Source organism: Annulohypoxylon maeteangense (assembly GCF_022496945.1).
Source record: "Annulohypoxylon maeteangense strain CBS 123835 unplaced genomic scaffold GGS22scaffold_21, whole genome shotgun sequence".
Taxonomy (NCBI): Eukaryota; Fungi; Ascomycota; class Sordariomycetes; order Xylariales; family Hypoxylaceae; genus Annulohypoxylon; species Annulohypoxylon maeteangense.
In genome coordinates, this window is record NW_025953268.1 from 628,850 (window position 1) to 652,982 (window position 24,133).

The 24,133-nt window shown below is 48.2% G+C and overlaps 6 protein-coding genes across 6 annotated transcripts; 3 read left to right on the plus strand and 3 right to left on the minus strand.

Moving 5' to 3' along the window:
* Window positions 1-1,296: 1,296 nt before the first annotated feature.
* On the plus strand, window positions 1,297-2,793 carry GGS22DRAFT_192670 (uncharacterized protein; the record flags this gene model as incomplete). The annotated part of the gene is made up of 1 exon (XM_047965296.1): window positions 1,297-2,793. One exon carries the CDS (start codon window positions 1,297-1,299, stop codon window positions 2,791-2,793), a length of 1,497 nt encoding a protein of 498 aa, XP_047815017.1.
* Window positions 2,794-3,715: 922 nt separating this feature from the next.
* On the plus strand, window positions 3,716-5,638 carry GGS22DRAFT_173560 (uncharacterized protein). The gene is made up of 2 exons (XM_047962942.1): window positions 3,716-4,202; window positions 4,282-5,638. The coding sequence occupies exons 1-2, from the start codon at window positions 4,107-4,109 to the stop codon at window positions 5,494-5,496; spliced, it is 1,311 nt and encodes a 436-aa protein (XP_047815018.1). The 5' UTR covers window positions 3,716-4,106; the 3' UTR covers window positions 5,497-5,638.
* A 519-nt stretch (window positions 5,639-6,157) lies between these two features.
* On the plus strand, window positions 6,158-7,879 carry GGS22DRAFT_192672 (uncharacterized protein; the record flags this gene model as incomplete). The annotated part of the gene is made up of 4 exons (XM_047965297.1): window positions 6,158-6,406; window positions 6,452-6,492; window positions 6,624-6,964; window positions 7,053-7,879. 4 exons carry the CDS (start codon window positions 6,158-6,160, stop codon window positions 7,877-7,879), a joined length of 1,458 nt encoding a protein of 485 aa, XP_047815019.1.
* A 3,536-nt stretch (window positions 7,880-11,415) lies between these two features.
* On the minus strand, window positions 11,416-13,216 carry GGS22DRAFT_173574 (uncharacterized protein). The gene has a single exon (XM_047962943.1). It carries the CDS (start codon window positions 12,642-12,644, stop codon window positions 11,481-11,483), a length of 1,164 nt encoding a protein of 387 aa, XP_047815020.1. The 5' UTR covers window positions 12,645-13,216; the 3' UTR covers window positions 11,416-11,480.
* Window positions 13,217-16,537: 3,321 nt separating this feature from the next.
* GGS22DRAFT_181963 (glycosyltransferase family 41 protein) lies at window positions 16,538-21,264 on the minus strand (the record flags this gene model as incomplete). The annotated part of the gene is made up of 4 exons (XM_047963915.1): window positions 16,538-17,173; window positions 17,239-17,848; window positions 17,914-19,863; window positions 19,934-21,264. 4 exons carry the CDS (start codon window positions 21,262-21,264, stop codon window positions 16,538-16,540), a joined length of 4,527 nt encoding a protein of 1,508 aa, XP_047815021.1.
* A 1,254-nt stretch (window positions 21,265-22,518) lies between these two features.
* Window positions 22,519-24,088, minus strand: GGS22DRAFT_173578 (ribosomal protein L11). Its single transcript, XM_047962944.1, has 6 exons — window positions 24,065-24,088; window positions 23,815-24,006; window positions 23,714-23,747; window positions 23,493-23,613; window positions 23,105-23,429; window positions 22,519-23,040 (listed from the first exon to the last, which is right to left on the minus strand). The coding sequence occupies exons 2-6, from the start codon at window positions 23,816-23,818 to the stop codon at window positions 23,027-23,029; spliced, it is 498 nt and encodes a 165-aa protein (XP_047815022.1). The 5' UTR covers window positions 23,819-24,006; window positions 24,065-24,088; the 3' UTR covers window positions 22,519-23,026.
* Between the last annotated feature and the right edge of the window lie 45 nt (window positions 24,089-24,133).

Consider the following 24,133-nt stretch of genomic DNA (forward strand, 5'->3'; position numbering starts at 1 on the left):
TGCCAGATAGCCAGATATCTTTATTACATACTAGGTACACATACAATATAGGGGTAACGACATACTCTTTGTTAAGCACCTAACCTACCTACTACATGTGTGCCACCCCTGTCGCTGTCGCTAGTGCTCCTTCCTCCCGCGCTCTTTCTCATTCTCTCCCTCTTTTCTTTCCCTCCACGAGGAAACTCTCTCTTCCCACATATACCTAGTGGTTAGCCAGTTACCAAAGCTACCTAACGCAAATACTTTTGTCTTCCGATTCGGGCCTACTCGGCCTCTTGACATACTCAAACTCTCAGAACCCTCAGAACTCCAGCAGGAATTTGGTCACGCTACTACTGCTGGCTTGACTCCCGAGTCTGCGATCGACTTTCAATACCTAAATAATAATTCTTTCACCTGGTTATACTTGTACCTGGCCTGACACCCAGGATAAGAACAAGGGGCTGGCAGTCCGACCTGTGCCGGTCCCTCGAATCTCGAGATTCTCGAGATCCTTGCTTGCGCGCGCACGCGGTATCTTGATATCTCGACCCTTTCTAGCCTATCGGTTTATCTGCAGCGGATCCCCGTTTAACACATCCGTCCACGCATTTCTGTTACAGCTGGTCTAAGTACTCCCTCTTGCCTCTGTCTTTTTTTCTCTTTCTCTGCACCGAATCGTTATTATCCATTAAGCACGCCTCTCTTTCCCCGGTGATCCAATACACATCCTGTACTTGTTATCTGTCACCAGTGGTGCGCCCACGCTCATCGCTACGTACCCATTACACCAGAACGGCAACTTTTGTTACACCCAGGAACCTACCTACGTCGGCCTCCACTGGTTACTAGCCCGGCCTCTGGCCTCAAGCGCCGTGGGTAGCTTGATAACAGATTGTGGGACCCGGTCTCATCCATCAGCATACACCACCAAGGTTATCTCCTTTATTATATGACCCTCGGGGCCCCCTCCTGCTTCTTTTTCTCATCATTCTATTACACTCCAAGCCAAGGAAAATTGAGAACCGTGTTTCTCCACGCCCGCGAGAGAGGGAAAATAAATCAAGCTTACCCGTTGAAAGTCCGGTGTATGGGTTCCTCGAAAGTCGTTCCATGGACCAAGTAAACCCCTCTTACCAACTCCTGTATTTCGCGCGCTGCATTCGATAACATTAATTGGCCTCGCCGTGTTCTACTACCCGTGTTCAACTAACGCCTGGTCCCCTCGTTTGGGTGTCCCCAAGGCGAGACCTCATATTCTAAAGGCGTACTTTAGTTCGTGGACCCACCTCTTTGCAAGTTCAAGCAACAGTCATGTCTATCCCCTCGTCGCGGTCCCCGCAGGCTGAGCCCGCCGCTTCTAAACAGCATGTCGACGAGAACAAGCTGCCTAGCGGCCAATGTCGATACATACTACTGAATCCGGAGATTAAGGGGCAGCGTTGCGCTTGTGTCGGCTTCACCTTTAACAGGTCTCTACCTGGTGTAACTTGTGACTGCGGTCATCTCTCGTGTTACCACATCCAATCAGCCGAACCTCCCCCAGACAAGAATGAGGTTGACACGCTTCGGCGGCGCATCAAGCTGCTGGAAGAGCAGCTGGACCGAGAGAACGACGGTGGTCTTGGCAGCGCCCTAGGCACTGTGGTTCGGCGGCTCGGAGATTTAGAGGAACAAGTTGAGAAGAACAGGGATGAGACAAATCTAGAAGTAAAAGGTTGTTATAGAAATGTCGATCGCATGTGGCAGTCCGTCACCCAGCTCGAAAATAGAACGTCCGGATATGAGGACCGGTTTCTCACGTTTGACGAACGCTTGGATGGCCACGACGACACCCTACATGGTCTAGGCAATAGGTTAATGGAGTTTGACGAAGCATCTATGGTGCTCGAAGAGCGTTTGGATGCGTTGGAAGATCAGGATAGCGCCGGTATTCCTTTCCGTCGGCGCCGGCGAAGATCTACGTCGGGTTCGGAAGACTCAAAAAATGACAAGCGAGCTGTAGCATGGCGACGCCGTCCGCAAGGTCACCGCGACCATAGTGCTGCAACGCATTCCTCGTTGACATCGGTCTCAGACTCCCGATGCGAGGTTCCTAAAATTAAGCCAATCGAGGTGAGAGGGTCATGGACTGTGCACGTTTCGCTCCTTCCGACGGCGTCACAGCCATTCCCCTTCGAGAAGGACACGAATGCCTACAAGAGATGTCTGTCTAGAGGGCTTCATCAAATGATCGCCGTTGAGGGAACAGATGGCGACTCCTTCGTGAAGGCCGTCACCAAGGCTTTCGGCAGCCTTCTTAGAGGTAGAGATTGGGTTCCGTTACGAGCTCGACTCTGTGACGCCGAAACTCTGCAGGGCCTTCCTATGCTCCGCCCCCTAGACCCAGCTTTGATTGGCATGAATTACGACCTCGACTTTCTACGCAAATATTGTGCTGTGTGCCTACCAAACGGCAAAGTAGAATCCATGTACATTGCCATGTTATCAGATACATTTTCGTGGCAATTCTTGAGGAGGTCGCCATGCTATCTAGATGGCCTCGAAGAGTGTTGGGCTTACGATCCTCTGCTTGACCCGGTCGATAACTTTGAATACTGCAACGGCAATTTGGGGGATGGGCGGTCCGCTGGTGAGATTGTACCGCCTTTGCCATCATTGAAACGCCCGGCATCGGAGATGTCGCGGACGCCGAGCTTGAGTTCGGTCTCAGCAAACGAAGGAAATGATAATTCACGGCAGAAATTACCACGAACAACTTGTATTCAAGCAGCTATGGAACTTCGTAGACGAGGAGTCGAGACGGTTTAGACTTGACGCTTGGATATACCATATAGAGCACAACAAAGTGCGGATAGAATGAGGGGCGTTTTTTTTCTTCTTCTCTTTTTCTCCCTTGTTACTTTCTTTTTACCTTCTGAGGACAGGCGTAAGCATATGGCGGACCAGCAACTTCAATTGTTGTCATGTATTTGAACTTGCTTTTCTATGGTACGACTGCTAGCGAAGACGTAAGCAATCCAGCATCAGGCATAGACCTGGTCCTGCCGGTCGGGTCCATATGTCTGAAAACGAAGTAATGATGGAAGATGATAAAGGTTTTAGGGTATATAATGGCCTAGTAGAATATTTAAATATTCTCAGGAGCGGATCCGGGACTCCCGAATACGAGCATCTAGATGAGAGGATAAGACAGGCATGACAATTATTTAGTCGAATAGAAAGATGGAATATGATTCAATAGTGGTGAATAATATTTGAGGGGGGGGATCTACTTATTCACAGCCGCACGCAACACCAGGCTGATTTGCCCGGTTTCATATACCCAGGACCAAGGTACTACAGTTCTATACATACATATGGCGTGTAAATTTCCCACGTGATTTTTAGTTTATCCAATGTATTCAGTTGTCCTTTGACTGAAAGTATTCCGAAATTTGGGTTTAATTAAGATGAAGTAGAATCATTGTATTTCTTTATATCATTATTGCGATTTTAACCATTGCGACTTATATGGATAAGCCACAGATAAGATTTCCAGCGATTTTCATACATTTAGTATCTCAAGTAGGCAGTTACGATAGGTAGGTAGGTACAGTACAGGTGGACGTAATTCTATGCAAAGTACCTACATACATATGTATTAGGTAATTACTTCGTAGATAACGGCAGACGGGACCACATTTAAGAACCTACTAAGTGCACGAGGGGTTAGTCAGCTACTACCTACATACCTATACCTAGTAGTACTAGGTATGTACGATGTAGCCAAAAATAGTACATGGATGTTGTACCTACCTTTTACATTTGAAAGCTTCAATTGTTCAGCCTCCACTTCGCAACCACACATGCATGCCTACCTTGGGTATAGATGTATGGATGTAGGTTGGATATACTGCACATTTTATCAGTAGAAGGTATTGCAAATATCATTCCCTTTACATCATCTGTACCTCAATTCACTTCTATCTACACAACCATATTTACTTCACCTGGCGTAGTTCGAACTCTTCATTCAAGAGCTTCGTCCCATTGCGGTAGTCTCGTTCATGATCACGTCGCATCACACCATCATACCTACCAACAAAGCACGCTAGCAGAAAAAGGTGCTAGATCTAGACACGATGGATACAATGGATCTTGATGTCGAGATGGATGTGGATGTCGACCTCGTACCTGACGAGCCAATAATTCCGGAGCCTGAGCTACAAGATGCCCCGGTAAGATTTATTTCCATCGCGTTTCTAGTATATCAAACATAATATAGGCGATATGAAATGCTAACTTACTCTCTACCAGGGCAATCGCTCTCCCGGAGAAGTGGACGACGTAACCGACAACGATACCCCGGTGCCTACCAAAGTCCACATAAGAGGTCTCGATGTCATGAACCCAGACGACGTCAAATCTTACGTTGCCGAGCATTTCCCAGATGAGCCCGTGAGAAAAATAGAATGGATAGACGATTCTTCGGCCAATCTCCTGTTTGCTTCAGATTTGATAGCGACGCGCGCCCTTAACTCTCTCATAGCCGAAGATGTCCAAGACGTTACTCAGCTTTCCACCCGGAAAGCAATAAATGCAAAGTCGTTTTCGAAGAGGCCGGAAGTTTCACTACAAGTACGATTAGCTGTGGTCGCCGATAGGAAGCAGGCAGGCTCTGCTTCGAGAAGCAGATTCTACCTTCTGAATCCCGGGTACGATCCAGAAGAGCGGTGGCGACGAAGCGAGGCCCGGAGATATCGCGATCGGGGCGGCGATATTTATGGTCGCAGGCGAGAAAGAGAGTCTCGATACCAAGAGTTTGAGGATCAATTTGATGCCAGCCTTTATGACGATGACGAAGCTACATTGACTAATCGAGCATTGCAATCGCGACCTCGTCCCAAGCGATCATATGCGTCAGACACAAGCGATGACAAATGGGGGAGAGCAGATACATACCGGAATGAAAATCGAGGCAAAGAATTGTTTCCCCTAATTTCGAGCGGTAGGAGTGGATCTCAACGACAACGATCAGCTTCTCCTCGAGATCGGCACGGCGACGAAACGGTAGGTAACGCCACGGAGGTTGGACCGGCGAACCGAAATCGCGAAAGAGCCCGCGCGATCAAGAGCCGACTTTCTCGCACTAATCGGGCCAGGGAGCTTTTTCCAGACGAACCAACGACAGAAGCAGGGCGTCTCGGAGATGATGTGGAGGATACAACCACTCTACTATCTAAGGGAATCATACTTCCCCTGATGGATGGGAGCAATGACACACCGACGAATGGGACCCCAAAACTAGAGGATAGGATTACATTTCCCGGGAAGGGGCAGGGCTTCAGCATTCGGGGTACGGCTAGTCAAAGAAGCACAGATCAGGGATTTGCAATCAAGGGGAATGCTGGCAAGTCAGCGAAAGAATTGTTTCCCGAAAAACTTGGTATTAATTCGGGGAAGGAACTATTCGCGGATAGACTCGAGGGTAGATTAAGACAGAGGCAGAGGGCGGGGGATCTGTTCGACTGACGAGACGTTCAGCGAGATGCTTCCCACGCCATTCTTTCCGGTATATCCGTGTCGGTGGGAAAAGTGCCTAGGGAAGGGTATGCAATTGCGTTGATCTTGCTTTATACCATTAGACAATTCATCCAACAACGCCTTGAGAGAACCCACCTTTAAAGGTGCAGTAGGCATTGTCCGAATCGACATCGTGCATCGAGATATTTGTGACATGTTCATTATTCCGCTCTATAAACGTGTGCATATGCAAGTAAGCGTCTATTCCCAAGTTGGATTCTACTACTATATTATGTAGGTATTTGATGTAAGTTAGAAGTAAATGCCTTCTGAATGGTGGAAGGAACTTTGGTTACATGTACGAGGTATTTCAAGGTTCAAACTAAATACATGTACATAAGGTCTGTCCTGGTACCATAGTATTATTCTGGTAGCCCAAAAATGGTTGGTTGTGGCTTCCGTACATATAATGAAGAAAGACCATTAGCCCCCTTAACCTCTCCCAAGTATCTATCATATTCACTCCTGTTCCTCTTATTCCCCCAAATCATTGCCACTTGATTTCGTTCTCGCCACTTGCATGTCTCTACCCTAGCACCTACTTTGCGGCGAATACGTCTTCCCAGATTCATACCCACACCTGTCCCAACACTGGAAGAGGATCGTGGACATGGCGGATTCCAGTTGGTTTCGGTTTGGTCAGCGCTCTTGTGCACCTAACGCTCCCCGATCGCCAACATCACCTGGACGCGGCCCGACTCGAGTTCCCAGCCACCCAAGCCTAACCAGCCGTTCTTCCTTTTCCCACGTGCCTCACATTGGCAGCAGTGATACTAGCTTGCTGGTCCGCGAGCAGGACAAAATATGGCACAGCCCGTCACTAAATCAGATGGTCGACGGTCTCCAAGTAGTTATCATGGTATGTCTAAAAATTAAAAGTTATTATTATTACTATCATATACAGATCAATCGCCATTCCGAACGACACTCGAGTTTCCTTGATGCGTATTGAGACTGACTTTATATCAGTGAGTAACATAATTGCATATCTATATAATTAGATGCACAGCAGCAGCATTTAATATGCTGTATGAATAAATAACAGATTACTAACATAGCATGGATTGATGGAATAGGACCCAAGGCATATTACAGCCGATTCCTGTCGAGTACAACTCTCACATTCTACACCTCATTGAAGGATTCGTTGATGCCCAGGAGCGAATTCGTAAAGTTGATATTGATCGTGCCGAGGCAAAACACTCCCTTGAGCATCACTTGGAGTACTTCAAGGCAGTAGCCGACGAATGGCTAGAGCGCGAGCATCAGTACAAGACCGAAATAAAGCGGCTCGAGGTCCTGCTTTCGAGAACGTCTCGTGATGGGCTAGAGGCGGTAACTCTTGCTCGAGCTAATAGTGTTCTTGATAGAGACAGCCCTCAGGCAAAGCACCTTGTCTCTAAGCTTAAACGTCTCGGTACGGAAAATACTCAAGGCAAGTACACAGAGCCCAGTCATTAATACAGATTTAAATCTAGAGCAGTAGCTGATATCATGTGCCCTAGATTCGATGGGCGACATACCTCGCATAGTAGATAAGTATATGCCTGGACCCGTTGCTAAGGTTCTAGATAGAGCCAATGACTTCTTCATGAGCGAGAAGATGCGGCTACAAGATGCTACCACAAATACCACATTAGCTCATTATGGAAATAGATTTCCGCGTCATGCGACGGTAGGACCTCACAGACCAAGGAACGACGCATTGGTGACGAAGGTGGAAACAGAGTATCCAAACACTCCAGCAAGGGTTGCAGAGTTGCATCCATTGTTCTCAGATGATGTATTCGACGTACCAAATTTGGATCGTAAAGGGCCAGTACATCCAGATGAGTCTACGCATCAAGAAAGGCGAAGCAGGCGACATATACTAGAAAATCTACTGGATTGCGAGGTATCCCAGAACAGTGGCAAAGACACCTCCTCTCGAGAAAAGACCCATCAAAGAGCGAGTATAGCTAGAGTCAACCAAGCGCTCGACGGCCCGAGCATTCGTAGTCTGGACTCTAGACATTTGCGAGGTTGGTCAGGCGTGTCGGGATTCTCCTTTGTACCTGGGGATGATGCCTCTCCGATACTCGTTAGTAGTGGGGCCAGCGATGAGACTACAATTGCGACACCCGCTGAGGAATATGCCATTAACGAGGAAATTGTCGAATCGCGTCCACATGAACAAGATAGGGTAAACCCCATGCATAATCTGGGAAGGCCAATAGAATCATGGGAAACCCAGTGGTCGCCAGGCGCAACAGGTGCCGGCGGGCAGGAATCTAGCACGAGCAATATCAATTCCTCTAACGTTGGGTCTGCGAAACTACCGCTATGGCGGTAGACTAGGGATAGCACCTATGGGTTCTGCAAGGCAAACGCCACTCAGCATGATTCAGAAGTATTGCAAGCACCTATGTATCTCGGACGATCGGCACGAGCACTTCCTAGGTAACCCCCACCTACATAGGTAAGTTTACGCAATTTACAATCTCATCTCGACTAGACTTCTCGTCGGCCAAACTTAGCTGAGACCACATGAACTCTAATATTTCTCCACCCCCAAATAGAAGATGACCATGTGGGAAAGGAAGGGGGATACGAAGGTGGAGCTTGGAGTGGCGCGTGCACGAGATTTCGCAGGACAGGGCGACTCGGCCGAAGATCTACTCGCGGACAATATACCAAGATGAGGCGTCACAGTTGCTGTGTCAAGGAGAATTGGTGAGGAAGCTAGCTGGCCAGTTAGTTGAGAGGCAGATTACGGTGGCTTATTTGGCTTGCTGTGGATGACCTAGACTTAAAAAGAAGGAAGAGCTTCTAACGAGAGCCGGCTTTCCCCGAAATTTATCGTACGTAGATCCAGGAACGTGGAATATGCGACTGACGTCTGTTGGACATTACGTGTGGCAAGCATATTGAATGATAACCTAACGCGAAGGCAAGCAAGCAAGGCGTCCAACCGCAAGGCGTGTGCACTGGGGTGTGGGCGTGGATACGGCAGCCAGCAGGCTCATGGTGTCCCTGACCAGTTCCCTGCGATGCAACAGAGATACCTCTCGATAACCGAGAACAGCTTGAACCAGATCTCCGGGTCTACGTAGCCCGTGGAGATCGGGTAATGTGTCAAGAGTCTCTCTTCTTAGGTTCATCTCTCTTTAATATTCTCTTCCTGTCTTTATTTTCGCACCATTTCCTCTCCTACGCAGAGACATGTTGTTGTACAGCATATGCGATAAAGTCTACCGTTCTGTAAGCCGCCTCTTCAGCGGAATTCACCATGTCTTAGGACGTTATGCGTACTAGGTAGCCAAAGAATCATCTGAATAATGGTGGGATATAGCTCACTTTCAGCACATATCACGTATGACAATCTTCGGTAGCGGATCTTGCATCTCATCGGCGACCTGCTCTTAGGTATGTCAGCATGCCTCGAGGTGAAATTGTGAGTACCGACAGGGGCGCGGATCGAACCCAATACCCCGGTCCCTTTCGTATATTAAATGCAAAGCTGAATTGCATGACATGGGGCGTAGCTAATACATAACATAGTCGAATTCGTCGTGTAGCATAGAAGTATTCGGTACAAGGTACGTGTAGATACATTCGTATGTTCTGAAAGAGGAGGGAAAACAAGCTCTGAGGTACGTGTAGGGATCCCTGCATAAGTCGTCATCAGTACCGCCCTACCGGTAACACTCCCTGACTTCAAAACGGTCGGGATTCTAATCGACCGGGAGGCAGCCGAATTTCTCTGCATCTGAAAGTAATTCCCTCGTCCCCACGTTCAGTGTTCCTGTCCTTGTTGGCCAACCCGAGGTAGCCGTGACACATGGATCATGGTGTGCCTACATCCGCACATCCACACATACCTAGCACATATATCCGCACACCCTCATCGAGGCATGTCGAGGCATGTCGAGGCCCGTCCCTGCCCATCCCGGCATCTCGGTACCGTGAGCGCTGTCTCCGAATTATAAAGGTGACTGACCAACTTAGCAGCTTAGGTAGGTAGCTACCAGGGCGGTCTGCGAGGCGGCTGGCCGCATTGCCCAGATGTATGATGAGTACGATACCTACCTACCTAAGTCCTAGGTCCTAAGTACCTAAAAGTTAAAACCTAGGTAATTATACCTAGCAGACGTTAGAATCTTGGCGAAGGCCGTTTCTCGCTTCTGTGCGTTATATCATCTGGGACTTGGCGATGTGCCGATAGCGCCCGCCCGCATTGATCCAAGAAAGGGGGCTTGAGATCGGAGAGTACATACTTAGGTACCTATGTATGCAAGGGCGCTTAGCCGGTGTGGATGCCCATCTCCCATCTTAGCCTCCGTCGAGTCCGAGCGCGTAGACCGTAATGGCATCAATCGAATTTTCAAGATATCACACACGCTGACACGTACCTAGGTATATATATATATAAAGACACATTGAATCGCACTTCTCGCACTTCTCGCACGCGGCCGGTACAGTATCATAACCATCGTAAGTGTGTATGCCACATCAGGCCTGTGCGTTGCCACCTCGTAGCACCATACCGTTGCTTATCTCCCTCCTAGCGAGGCGTCGTCACCGCCGTCTTCTTGTCGTGGACGATGCCCGAGGAGAGGGAGGTCGCACAACAAGATGACTGGAGAGAGACTGGGTCGCAAACCAGGTGCAGCATGACCAGAGATCTGCGAGACAGGACAGCAAGTTGGTTGGTTGACACGAACAAGGGGGTTGCCTGCCTTGTGTATCGACATGCTCGGACTTAGGCGGCAACGTTATATTATCGTCCTTCGCCTGCCTACCAGGCTGGCAGAGGCGCCTGATAAACGGTCGCATAACCGTACGGTACGACATGAGATCTCCCATAGCAATATGCACCGTGGCTTAGCACCGTAAAATTCTCTCGGTACACGGCAAGACGGGTGTTTTCTTCTGATAGGGGTCAACCCTGAAAATAGCCCGTAACGTCCGTTTGGGGTTCGCCTCCGTGGAGGGGGGAGGGGGGATGGGGGAGAGGGGGCATGGATGTAAGCAGAGTCCTTTTACATGTCTAGTACCTAGGTTAGTCGCTTGCTCGTGCCATCATCCGTCGATCCAAGCGTTGTTAGCTAATACAAGTGACTATGAGAGCCGGACCTACAGTCTTGCGTCCCGTGTTAGGCCGTTCTAAATGGTCATCAAGTCTCGCTGGTAAGATAATATAAGGATTCTGCGAAGTCCCGTCTAGGATCCATCCTGCTCGCACAACGCTGGATCAAACCCAGTAGTCTAATCTAACTTAAGACGAGTCCCCGTGAGACCTACTTTTCACCAAGGGATGAATAGGTACCTTTATGCCCTCAGATAGGTATCCGAGCATTTTATCTTAGTCTACCTTGTAAGTCCAGACATGCCCAGTTCTCGCACACTATCAGCCATAATAAATACAATGTTAAAATCTCGGATGCCCGAGTATTGATCACGCTATGAAACCATCGAGATTTCTGCAAGAACGATGGACGCGTGGGTAGCTAGCTCGTCAATTACATGTGAAGAACGCGTCTATAGGACACGACTAGTTGACGGGAGAAAGCATTATTTAACGTGATTTTGTATAATTCATTGAGAATCGCTGGGAGCTAGGCCTTCCAATCCACCTAAATCTCAATCAGACCATTGCAGTCCATAAGAATAAACAATTCGCTATGTGTGATATAAAACCAGTTAGGGAGAAAGATTAGATCTCCAAGTCACCCAAGGGGTCCGCATATTGCCTCCTAACTCCTAGTCCTATCCTTGCGTGACCGCAATACACGTATCTTCAGAAACAAAACACATTCCATTTTCCTGCCGCCCCTACTTGTAGTCAATCCATGGTTGTCGGCTGACCCCCTTCCCAACCCCCCCCTCCGCAGTCTTCCGAATGGATAGACGGTATAGCCAAAGACACATCAACAAACATGATATTATTCATTCTAGGAAATAATATCGTGTATCGATATTTTGCGAAGCGGTCGTTTGTCTCCCTGTTCTCCCTGTTCTCCCTCGTGTATAGAAGCTCGAGAAGATGGTTGGGGCTCTGGTCCCTGCGACTGACCCCGGGGTGAATTAGGGGCTGTTGGTAATTGGCTACTATTAAAGCAGTCCCTGATCGGTGGTAGTCGAACATTGCTAAAGTCGAGCTGAGCCTGAGGTGCTCTGGGACTTGGGGACGGTATCTCGCTCGCTGTAAATCCCGCGTTTCCGACGCGTAACGGAGGCAGCGTCGGTAGATGTTCGTAGGACGAACTGGCAGGACGGGTAGCGTCGACTGTAGAATTGAACCTCGACGTCAGCGTAGGAGGTGGATCTTGAGGTTCAACGCTAGGGGAGGTCAGAGAAGGTGATGGCAATCCTCCCGAGAATCTACCCCATGGGCCGGTTGCTTGATGGGGCTGATGAGAGGAAACTTGGCGAGAGTGCTGGCTAGAAGTATCCAATGGATGGCGAGAAGGGTGATAGGAGCTGGACCCGGAGGGTAAATTTAGGCCACGGTTCTTTGGGCGGGTTGGAAGTGCTGTAGCGGCCAGGGAATATGGCAATGCTGGTGGTGGTGGATATGACGCTTGGGTTGCCACCAATGGCGATGACTCTGCCTCTTCCTGGCCATGCTTATGCCGCCGATGGTGATTATGATGCTGCTGTGGTGGTGGTAGCTGCGGTAATGGCAGCTGAGGAGTACCTTGTGGATGGTAAGGAGACTGGATCTGGTTCGGGGTCGGATGTTCCTGAGCAGCCGAGTTTTGCCTACGGATGAGACGATCTCGGCGGTTCATACTGCCGTTCCACCAATTCTTAACAGCATTATCACTTCGGTTGTTGAGTGATCTCGCAATCTCTGCCCATCGCTTCCCAAGCTTTTTCACCATGCTTTCGATCTGGGCTCCTTCTTCGGCTGAGATGGGGCTGTGATTCAGAGAAGGCTTCAAGTTCTGATGGTACCGCTCCCGACACTGCTTAGACGACCTGGTGCCTATCATGGTGGCGATCCTTACCCAGCATAACGGGCCTTGGAGGGCGACATAGTGCTTGAGAAGTTCGTCCTCACGCTGGGACCAAGGTCCCCTCCTCTGGTGCTTTTGTTCTGGAGGCGACGCCATGTGCAAGCCTTATATATGTGTGTATATATGTGTCTGGTGGGGACGTGATTGATCCACTTTACGATTCAAGGTGGCTGATGAGTTAATCTGAGTTGACGAGAGCAATGGAATACCAAGATGGGTAGGCTGGAGGGGGGATGTTTTATATTTAACGGTAGGACGTTCGTCCAGAGGCTGATAGAAATTACAGTGGGAATTATACGAGCGATAGTGAGAGTTAAATAGCTGTTGGAACGAATGCGTTGGGCGGCGCCCATTCCGTTCTCGTCCAGTCAACCAGTCGTGACTGTGGCCTGAACAGCACACGCGGAACTCATGTAGCTCTAAGACGCGAGACCTAGATAATATAATTTGAGGGCTAAACTTTGATATAGCGTCTTTAGCTAGCAGTAAGACCATAGAAATAAAAGTTTGATATACGCAAGAAGTTTCCCTAGGCGTCAAGGTAATACAATTGTGGTATTATAGTTATATGGAATTGAAGCTAGTTTATGTGAAGGTGAAGGTAAAGGTGAAGGCAAAGGTGGAAGCGAAGGCGAAGGTAAGGGTTGAGGGTCTAAGTGGAGGTGGAGATCAGGCTCGGGCACAATATAGAGTTATGGTCTAGAGGTGACGGGATGAGATCGGGAAAGGGACCGACCTAGTGGTAGATGTAGGTACTAGATTTAAGCACTAGATGTGGTAGGCTCGGGGTGGGTGTGTGAGGCAAGATGGTAAGATGGATGGAGAGACGGATAGATGGATAGACGGAAGGGTGGATCGATCGAACAAACGAAGGAACGGATGGGGCTGATATGGTACAACACAAGAGAGTATGGAAAGAGGTACAGGATGGGATAGGTTGAGAGGTTATTGAAGTTAACGAACAGCAGTTAACATCAATCAGTACCTACCTAGTAGCGCAGCAGCAGCAACCACTAGTGATAGAGTAGAAGTAGCAACCTTCAATGTTTATCGTTTTTCCCTGGGGCGTTGGTGTAGACCTGTAAGTCTTAAAAAGACCCACTCTACACTACATTATTATTCCCAGGTATGCAGGTAACTTCCAAAGTTCCAAAGTTCTAAGGTTCCAAGGTTCTAAGGTTCCAAGATTCCAAGATTCCAAGTTTTCAAGCTCCATCCTGCTCTTGCGTTCTTATGCTCTTGCGCTCTTACACCTTTACGATTTTTGCACTAAGATGAGTGGCAGATGGGTACCTAGGTAGGTAGGCTGGGCTGAGCTGATTTAGACTAGCCAGTACTTTTAGAAAGTTCGTGGCACCTTTCTACGCTTCAATCTAGCCCAAAACCCTTGCGTGTCATATAAAGGAGAAAAGCAAAAGTATACTTAAAGCAACAATAACAGCAGCAGCAACAGCTAATAACAAGAGAGAGAAAAGTACTCTTCTAGACATAACAATTTGCAGCAGTAAAGGGGGAAAAAAAAGAGAGAGAGAGAGGTAGAGATAAGGAAGCAACCTAAAAGCCACACGGCCGTGTCTATACAGGTAGTTAGGAAAACTACCTACCTAGGTATGTTACAAGTCTTTAATACATGTATGTGTCAAAAAGGGGCCATTTCTCAAGTTTAATACCTAGGTACTCTCTACAAATAAGTAGTTGCTGAGCAATACTTTCGTACCTGTATATGCTGATGTCTGTTCTGAATGTAACTTACTCTTCTTCCTCTTACCATTCGCTTCCCCAATTCTTCTATATTCCTTCCTCATCCTAGCTAAGTACCTACTTGCTTCCCGAATTTCTTATTTTACTTTCAAAGTTTTGCTGTGTCACTTGACTATACTGCTTACCTGGTACCTAGTATCAAAGTGAGTTACCATGTACGTATGTATTGTATTATTATTAGCTACATAGCTGGTATCTTTAGTAGTTCCAAGGTTAATTAAGTCTTCAAGCTAATAAAGAGGAGTGGAGAGCCACGAGGCTTAAGTGCTTCTAATTTCAGATGACAGATGCCGAGTGAGGATTAGGTTTAGGAGCCGAGCGTTGATTTTTCTTTGCAAAGACACTCTTCTTCGGGCAACAACTTGGAAAATATTCGCTTTGCCTACTGCATACCTAGGTTAATCTAGGCATGTAGCTTTTGTCAATCTTCTTTAATGTAGAATACCAAGTACGCATCTGCAAACCCCAGATCCGACCAGGGTTCCGGGGTGTATGTATGTCCATGTACTTGATACTAGCTTTCCGCACCCCTGCCGCTACATATGTACATAGACCTCTGCAAAGATGACATATATTCTTTAATGGAGTTTTACTCTAGCAATTGATGTATCAAGCTACGGAAAATGTATCTAAGTTTCTAAGATATTTATGCTTTATATACCTTGATTGATAATAGCCTTATGACAATGACAAAAGTATCATCCTATATAAATATTAGTAAGAACATATGTGGTGGAGTAAAGTTCCCATGTTGGTAACCTCTAAGGTTACTACTATGTAGGTAGTAGCTTGGTACCGAGATCCCGGTCATCTACATTAAGTTCGTTAGAATGGTGATCCTCACGTGTGGCTTTCTTTGGCGACCCATCTGTCTGGATCTTATCCGGTCAATCCAGCCTAGCTAAATCTAAACTGCCCAGTGTCTTGGTTCCCGACCGGCTGAACTGCGATCTAATGCTTAAGTATTTATGCCGCAAATATATTAACGCATTATTTCAATACATATTCTTGAGATAGGTAGGTATTTACTAGGTACCTATGACAATACACATCAATTCTATACTACTCGAACTAAAAAAAAATCACCAAATACCTAGGAATGCAAGCAAAATGCTTGATGTTATTGCGGACACTGAAAGGCGGCCTTCTTTCCTTTCTTCTCTTCTTCTTCCCCTTCCCCTTCATCTTTTTCTACTGTTCTTGAATTATCTTGAAACGGTAAAGCCAAGCGAACCCGACATTCCCTAAACTGGCCGGGGTCCCTTGCCTACTATGCGCATGCGCTAGTATTGGAGACATTTCATCGTGACCGTTGAAAAGACTTGCCTACCTCAGCCGCACCCCATTTCTTCCTCACCGGCTGAAACCTGAAAATAGACTCCACACCACCTTCTCCACCATCCACCGCCGATTAGCCAACAGGCTGGGGCGAGTCGGCATTTTTCCATTCAGCAACGGCCATCAATACTGTGGGGACATGCCCACCTGTATGTAAGTATATCAAGTATTTCGTACTACATCTGGCTCTGCGTGACCACGACGCCAAACGGATAATGTAACGGTCAATAAAGCGCCCGACGTAATTTTTAATGAACACCTAGGTAGGTAAAGTAGCAGGAAAGGTAAGTGGCCTGATAACTAGTAAAACACAAGCAAAATACCACTGAGCGAGAATAATGTCAATAAAAGATCCAGGAACAAAAATAAAGTGATAGGAGAAAAAAAAAATAGGGAAAAGATCATAGCCTAAGAGGATAACGCTAGCCCTGCCTATAAGGCGTCGACTCTGGGTATATCTACAAGAATCCATCGATAGCACGGCTTAATAAAAGCCATGCTGCCATATTACCAAAACGCCACAACCTGCCGTTACCGAAACGACTTCAAATTCCTGTCCCGAAGTAACGAAACCCTGCCAGCACTTGGTCCGAGTCCGCCACTTATTCTATCGTAGAGAAAACTTTCAATACATCATGTGAACCTCGCGAAATCAGGTTCGAAAATGCAACCAAGCGACTCGCCATCTGCCTTAATGGTGCAACGAGCTCACTCTCCAAAGCCATCCGTAAACTCCCTGCTTTCAAATGGATTGGCTGAAGGGGTGCCATATCCAATAACATAAAATAGGTTTGGCAGCACATCCAGTACCCCCGACTCCATTTGCCGTCAGCGTTGTACGAGACGAAGGGGTATCGGATCTAGCCTTGGGCCAGGTATGCCTTGCCATTCTATAGGTAAATGTCACCGCCTTCTCCGGCCACCCAACGCCGCCACGCCTCCCCATATGCCCTTTCCAGATCGGCAACCCATCTATGTGTATCGAAAAGTGCACAAGTCCACTTCGCCTCGAAAAGAATCCTCCGCATATCTGCTAACCGTCCGTATCCTTCGCAGTAGCGGCCGTCCACATTTCGATAGTTTAAATCTCGCGCAAGCTTGGTTGCTAGGGTTTCATAGTCATCGTCGTCCGAAGCAATAAGATCCCGGGCGACCTCGTCCCCACGGGGCGTTTTCGGTAATGCCCCCTTGAGGATTGACGCGGCCATGCGGGAGCACATCTTGTACGGATACCTGGGTAGAGTCAGTAGGGGGGTGCTCGACCACAGAACATCTGCCGCAGTTGTATGCGCATTGCATTCCGGCGTATCTAGAAAGAGATCACAGATACGCGCCCGTGAAATGTGTTGTTGCTTTGGCGCCACATCCGTGAAGATGATCCGACGTGCTACATCCTCGCCAGCCCATATTTTGGCTGTTTTCTTTAAATTGTTCTCGCCGAGCTCGGGAAATCTAAGCAGCCAGAGTATAGCGTTAGGTACATTGGAGAGAATGCGTAGCCACATACGAAATGTGGATGGGTCAATCTAGATAGTTTAGTTTCTTAGCCATCTCTGCCCTGGTTACATGCTACTTTAATCGTGGATCTTACCTTGTATAGTTGGTTAAAATTGCCGAGCACAATAGTATCATCTGGAAGATTCGGAAACAATTCTTTACGCATCCTCCATCTTCGCCGTTGTTCGTCCGCCCACGTTATGGTCCTCTCACCTGGGTCACATGACTGGGCATGATCGCAGCAGAAAAAGGTATCGCGACAGAAAACGATATTTTCGGAGTACATCCAATCACCGCCTTCGTCAAACTCGCCGTCTCGAAAAATGTCTCCAAGACTCGTGTTATTTCTCATAGGCCGTAGTGTGGATGCCGGGATCGCGGTCTCGTCGGCTAGGATATAATCACACCATTCGGCCCCGAGAGTACCGGCGAAACCCATGAAGGACATCTGGATCGGTGCGGGCCGAGCTGCGAATATCTCGTTTCTGGCGCCTCTTGTGTATCCGTTAAGATTGACAAGGATATGGATCTCGTCCCTGACGATTTGCTCCACAAGTCTTTCTGAAGACCAATTACTCACATCACGAAACACGGGAGCTTCACGTTCGATTTGTAGCCGATGGTCAGATTTGTCACTGGCGGTAGTGGCGTAGCAGAAGGCCTTCGCACGTGATGGGTCGTGAAACCCAAACACCGATTGCATCCTATGTTGTTAGGTGATTAAATGACAATGCCCATGATTCTAGACATAGAGGGGTGCGAGACTTACAAATGAGCGAGCGGATGATTATTGAAATCCGAGGATACGTATCCAATATTTAGATGTGGATTAGGTGGAGGTGGTGGCACGTACACGGCAGCGGGAAGCCATGGAGATTTCAGGGTAGAGCATGATATCCTGGCGGCGTTTCGCTGAGAGATCATTCGTATGTCGTTGGCCGTCAATGGACATGTGAAGGTGTGAAATGGTAGAACGGTCGGTGCTGCCGGCACGGCTAGAGATGCTGGTAATCCGAGTCGAGGGTAAGCCAGTTGCAATGGCCTATTGTGGACATACTTATCCAGATACCAGCGTCGCATCGTAGCTTTCGCCGACCGTTCCACAAGCCGGAGGATTCTAGAGCCCTCCCACGGATGGCCAGCCCACTTGCGAAGCTCGTTCTCGACATCGAACCCTCTGATCGCATCTGGCGCTAATATGCTAAGCTGGGAGCTCAGTGCCTCCAAAGTTCCGTTTCGTAAAATACCAGTGCCCCAGTGATACGAGTCTGCCAGTTGCTTGGAAACAATGTCAACAACCCTCTTTATCAAGCCGCTACCAGCACCTTCGTTTTTGACATCTCGAATCATTCCCTGATCGTCAACATGCCAGCGGTCATATGTCCCGTCGTACAATAATACACCGCCTCGGCCACTCCAATCACATACAGAGTTGAGAGCCGTGGAAAGGCCGCAGACTGCCTCCGCAAATTCGGGGTTGGAATTAACGGCTCGCCTGTAGTACATAATAGCATCGCTAATTCGTCCACGATCCTTAACAGCATTGGCTAGGTTCGTAAGGGCAATGTCGAAGGTGCCATCGCATGCGACAGCTTGCTCATACATTTTTATCGCTGGGTCAAGCTGACCAATATCTTTGAGTAAGCTCCCAAGGTTAGTATGAAGATGGACATGCTTCGAGTCCAAAGTCAAACCGTATTTATAATACGCAAGGGCTAGGGCGAGGCCACTGCCGGGAGCAACTCCCGGTATCTGCGGTATATTCGCATTCTCTGACATTTGGAACTGCGGGGCGCAGCTGGTGTGCTGAACGCTGGCTAGCAGAATGCCTACGTTGTTAGCTGTCGAAGGACTTTCAGAAAGTGATAGCGACAGGTAATAGAGCGCCAGAATGTCGCCGATGCCAGAAGGCTGGCGCAATAGCCTTGGAAACGAGCCTCCGTTTGACATAGCATCTTGAAATATCTTGGCTAATGACAACAGCGAATTGCTAGTGGTAGAAATCGCCGACCTTTTCGGCCCACCATCTGGCACAAAACGTAGTCCTGGAAGGTCACCATGGGTAGCAAACACCAACTGAGCAGTACGCCTTGCTCTCTCGGGCGGCAGCAGCAAGGGCCCAGTGGGCGAACTATTCTGCCCCTCCATCCCATAATGGTCTACAGGAGAGAGAACTGACTGTATCCTGCGGATAAGAGAGTGAATGCACTTGAGCTTCCTTCCAGTACTTATAAGCACAGCCTCCTCAAATGCCTCGGACGCCCGGTCAATATCTTTCAATGCGTATAGCATGTTGCCCTTTGCGTGAATTAGTGCGATGACACGACCGTTCTCATTGCCGGCAACACAGTAACCACTTGAACCAAAACCAGGAAGCCTCGACTCTTCTGCGCCACCAGGACCACTTGTTAGCCCGCAATGAGGGTGCACGTGTGGCTCAGAAACGCCATATGTAAGGTTCCCAGCTCCATTCATCGCGTTAAGAATTGTGTCACAATCGACCCGCCGCTCGGGAAGGCGAATAGATTGCTGGATAAGGTCAATTATATCAACAGCCTCCTTGCTTCGGTGGCTAGAACAAAGAAGCCCTACGAGATGCTCAACAGCTTCTAAATAGCTTGGCCGTAGGCGCACAGCTCGTAGCCAATGGCGTTCGGCCTCTTCCTGTCGGTTGAGACAGTATAGAGTAGCGGCTGCGTTTGAAATCGCCTCGACATGGCTAGCAGTGGAAGTTAGTTAATTTGTTACGAGTTGTTATACTAAGGGCGCACTAAGAAATTGTTACTCACGTCTCATCTAGAGAAATGATCCTCTGAAACCATTCCAAGGATTGCTCGTAATGCTCGAGGCCGTAGTGTAAGCAGCCGCCAAGAAGCATGCCGTCAACCCATTTCCAGCCACTTTGTTCACATAAATGTGTCAACATCTCGACAGCAGCCTTGGCACTCGTAAAGGGCGTAGTAGGACCTCTTCCCCGTTCCGAGTCGGCAGCAAACCCACCCGAGTTCTCGGTATTAAATAAATGGTAAAAGGTTGAATGGGGTATCTCACCACTCCGGAATTGCTGTTTGACCATATGCTGTTTGAATAAATCTGACGGCGCGTCGACACGAGAGCTAACTACGTGGTTGTTACCACCGTTTAGGTCACTGTAGATATGTGCGTCTTGAGATCGTCCTGAGGGGATGACGCAGTTGGGGTGACTTGACGGTCTAGGAAGTTTCGGAAAGATGACCATTTTCGAGGGCCTGGGTTCATGGGAAGAACGGCTCTGCGATTTCTTACTATGGTGAAGATACGCCAGAAGTTCGACATAAGATCGATGGGCATTTGCGAGTGCCCTTTCCCTAAACCTTGTAGGCGCCGGGTTTTCACTCACCCCGAGTCCAGGTCTACGATACTGAGCAGGCTCCAGCGTAAGAGACTCTAGTCCTTGGGATGGCGTCTGCAGACTAATACGACCTTCTTCATAACGGGATAAACCATTGAATGGTGTCCTTGATGGCATGGTTGAATTGGATGGCCGAAGATGGGGCATGAACTCAGGGTTCAAACCTTGGTAGTTCAGGGCTCCAGGATGCGCGGTGGGGTGATAACTAGGCATATTCGTCTTGGGCCAAGCTGACGGCGGAAGCAACCCCCCATTATCAAATATGGCGGGACCTGGGGAATGTTGATATATGGGTTGCAGGGCCGTGGGCACTTCAACGCCATTGTTGTAAGGGTAATAGGCCGTGGGTGGTCCATTAGGGATACAGTCAAGGGCCGTGAAAGAGCGAGAGTTGTTCCCGAAGCCTTGTCGCCAGCTGCTCCTAAAGGCCAAGGAATTCGAATCGATGGCGGCAAGACCACCATGATCTGGAATATTGAAAAGCGGAGGCGGTTGAAACAACCAGTCGTCAACCACAGGCTTAATGTGGCGTTTCATTGCATGATCTTGTTGCGAGTAGTTGGTTGCGGATATAAGGCTAGAAGAAGTGGGCAAGATCATGTGCTTCAGCGGCGGAGGCCCGGATGCGAGCTGGGCAGGATTGCCATCATATCCGGCATCTATTGTGCCATTTGGAGTCTTGCGTCTAAGTTGATGCTCATCGCGATCGGATAGGTGAGACGGAAACATGAAAGTGTTTGACCTCGGATGAATCGGCTGCGATGGGATCGGCTGCGAAGAACGAATGGGAAAGGTGCGATGCGTAGAGTTGAAGGTGAGACCTTGTAGCGATTCGGATGCTCTTGCGGCAGTGCGAGGATAATGTGAAAAAGAAACCTGATCCTGCTTGCGATCTAGTTGGAAGGAAGATGGTGAGTCAAGATGGTGCGGAGGATGCACCATCTGGTGCATCTGGACTGAAGGGAACATCTGGCAAAAGCAGACCGGAGTCGGGAAAGGGTGTATCGAAGCCTAGGTCGACGGGTGGTCTCATTATAGCCTGCTGGTTAGAGCGCGGCTGAGGGAAGCTGACTGATATACATCTGGAAGTAAGTCGCCTAATACTAAAAAGCCAGGCCAAATTCTCTTAACCAGGAGGCTGACCTGAGGTTGTCATCCAAGGTGTAAAGGCCAGGTTAAGCTCGTCCCCTCCTTCACGATTTCAGCGATCGATTCCTCACCCCCTACTCTTCCTCGCGCAACGGAGGAGCTCCGGGGACCAGCCAAGCGCAAGAGCGTGGGCGAGGCAGGGAAGAGGAGGGATGCGAAAAGAGGGACACGGATTTCGAAGTCACAAGCGAGTAGAACAGAACGGAAGACTGAAGACGGAAGGCTACAGGCCTGTGGACGATCTGGGAAAAATGAAATCCGTTAGAATGAGGCGGGTAGTTCTCGTTTCAAGTCGACATTAACAAAAGACGTTTGATTAAATCTAGCGTCGAGGTGTATGGTCTTTCTTTGTATGCCGTAAGTGGAGGGAAACATGAGAATAATGAGGGTCGAAAAGACCCGGCGCTGGTTTACGTGGGGGGGCTGAGTCTAAATTGAATTTTTAGTTCACGTTAGTCCATCAGCTCCTGTCACAATTCATCGGCTGGGGACGCTAATACTAGTTTATGTACTGTACGTTCAGATAAGTACCCCGTTAGTATTTTTTTGGGTACTTCCCCCGTACCTAAACCGCCGTACGAATACATGCATTATTAACTACATACATGTAGGTATTGTATGGCTTAATGACAAACTTCAAATCTTTGATAGTTTTTCTTAATGATATAGTGTACTTATATAATTCTAGAATCAAGTAAAATATAAGGATTCAAAGAAAGCCCCGTACTTTAGCCATATGGGCTTACCGAGCTGTCGATTAAGTCGTCGCTAATACATGTTTTTTTGGTACTCTAGGGGGGAGTTGCATTAATGCTTCACGTGATACTACGAGGCCAGCATTATTCTTAAGTATTTACTGGTAAGCATTATCAATTCCAGCGCCCTTAGGGGCGGGCAGTATTTGATGTGCATATGCACTCACGTAATCAATAGATATTCTCATTCTTACAACACACATCAAAAACTACATCCTAGAGAACTAACCTTTCAATAGAATCAGTCGCTGGTATGTTGACCTAGAAAGATGGACCTCGGCCTCCACGCTGTAGTAGCAAGAAGGCCGCGGTGAGTAGCTGGTCGAACTTCAATCTCCCTTGACACAAAATAGAAATAGACCACGGTGAGCTAGGTTTATCTCGGAGTGTAGGCAAGGATGTAACGGGACGGGGATGGGGGTGGTGTGCAAGTCTCAAAGTACTGAAAGCTGGTTGATTCCTCTCAATTCAGAGCGTGTCGGCGAGAACTATCGCAAGCCATTCCCGAACTCCTGTTGTAAGATGCAGCAGAATAAAAAAAGAAGTCCATTCTCAGCCCATCCATTTCCTTTTTTTTTTCCCCTTCCTTACTCTTCCGGGACTACATCAACATTTGTCAGTCTCGAACCTCAAGCGTGAATAATGGTTTACAAGATATAACTCACTATCAATCTCGCCACTCTCGATATCGTCACCGATATCCTTGGGGCTTCTTCCGTCAACTTGGCATCCCACGCTAAATGCCGTTCCTAAGATCTCCTTGACAGTTCCCTTCAGATCCTTAGAGAATGACTTGAATCGCATTGTTCGGGCGATCTCGATGATATCATCAAGGGGGACACTCTTCGAGTGCTTGATGTTCTTCTCCTTTTTGCGGTCACGCGGCGGCTCCTTCAACGCCTTGATGATGAGGGAAGAGGCTGTGGGAACAACCGAGACAGCAGCCTGACGATTTTGGATGGTAAGCTTCACGGTAACACGCAGGCCTTTCTGTTAATCGCGGAGGCGTCAGTATAAAAACTCAATCTCATATAAGGTCGGTTAGACACATACCCAATCACCAGTAGCCTTCGCGATATCTTCTCCAACCTTCTTCGGTGACAGGCCTAGGGGTCCAATCTTGGGCGCGAGTGCGGACGAGGCACCGACCTCTCCTCCCGTGGCTCTGAGGTGACTATAGAAAGGCACAGTCAATTGCATGTGCGCAACGATGATAATTGTATTTTTCGCTTGGTAAAGATGGGGTGGGATGAGGTTGAAATATTTCGACGTACATCACCTTAACCTCGTTGGGATCAAACTTGGGAGCTGTATTTCGCAAAATTATTAGCCGTATGAAGCATTGTGGAATAAGGTATATATTCCCAAGACGTACGCATTTTGGCTCAGGTTTATAGTCTCAAGGGTTTGCTTGCTGTAATTGTGAAGAGACAGTCGCGCAAGATGTTCTGAGCCTTGTGAAGAACGCTGGCAATTAGGAGGATGCAAATTGAAGAAACTGCTCTCGAACAAATTCAGTTGTGGGCGAAAAACCCTAGGCGGTGGGGTTTTGTATCTTCGTACTGCCCTAGGAAAGTCAGGAACGTGCATGTGGGAGTGAAGACAGTGGGGACATGCAACAGTACCTAATAGCTAATTGGCCACGTTTCCGCTAGCCCAAAATTTCCATACCAATGGCTACCATTATGTATTAC

Excerpts from the sequence above, each read along its gene's own strand:
- GGS22DRAFT_173560 (XM_047962942.1), top strand. The coding sequence starts at position 4,107 with ATGGATACAATGGATCTTGATGTCGAGATGGATGTGGATGTCGACCTC. Across the intron at positions 4,203-4,281 it reads CTGAGCTACAAGATGCCCCG|GGCAATCGCTCTCCCGGAGA; the intron begins GTAAGATTTATT and ends ACTCTCTACCAG.
- GGS22DRAFT_173574 (XM_047962943.1), bottom strand. The coding sequence starts at position 12,644 with ATGGCGTCGCCTCCAGAACAAAAGCACCAGAGGAGGGGACCTTGGTCC.
- GGS22DRAFT_173578 (XM_047962944.1), bottom strand. Across the intron at positions 23,614-23,713 it reads CCCAACGAGGTTAAGGTGAT|TCACCTCAGAGCCACGGGAG; the intron begins GTACGTCGAAAT and ends GCCTTTCTATAG. Across the intron at positions 23,430-23,492 it reads CGAAGGCTACTGGTGATTGG|AAAGGCCTGCGTGTTACCGT; the intron begins GTATGTGTCTAA and ends CGCGATTAACAG.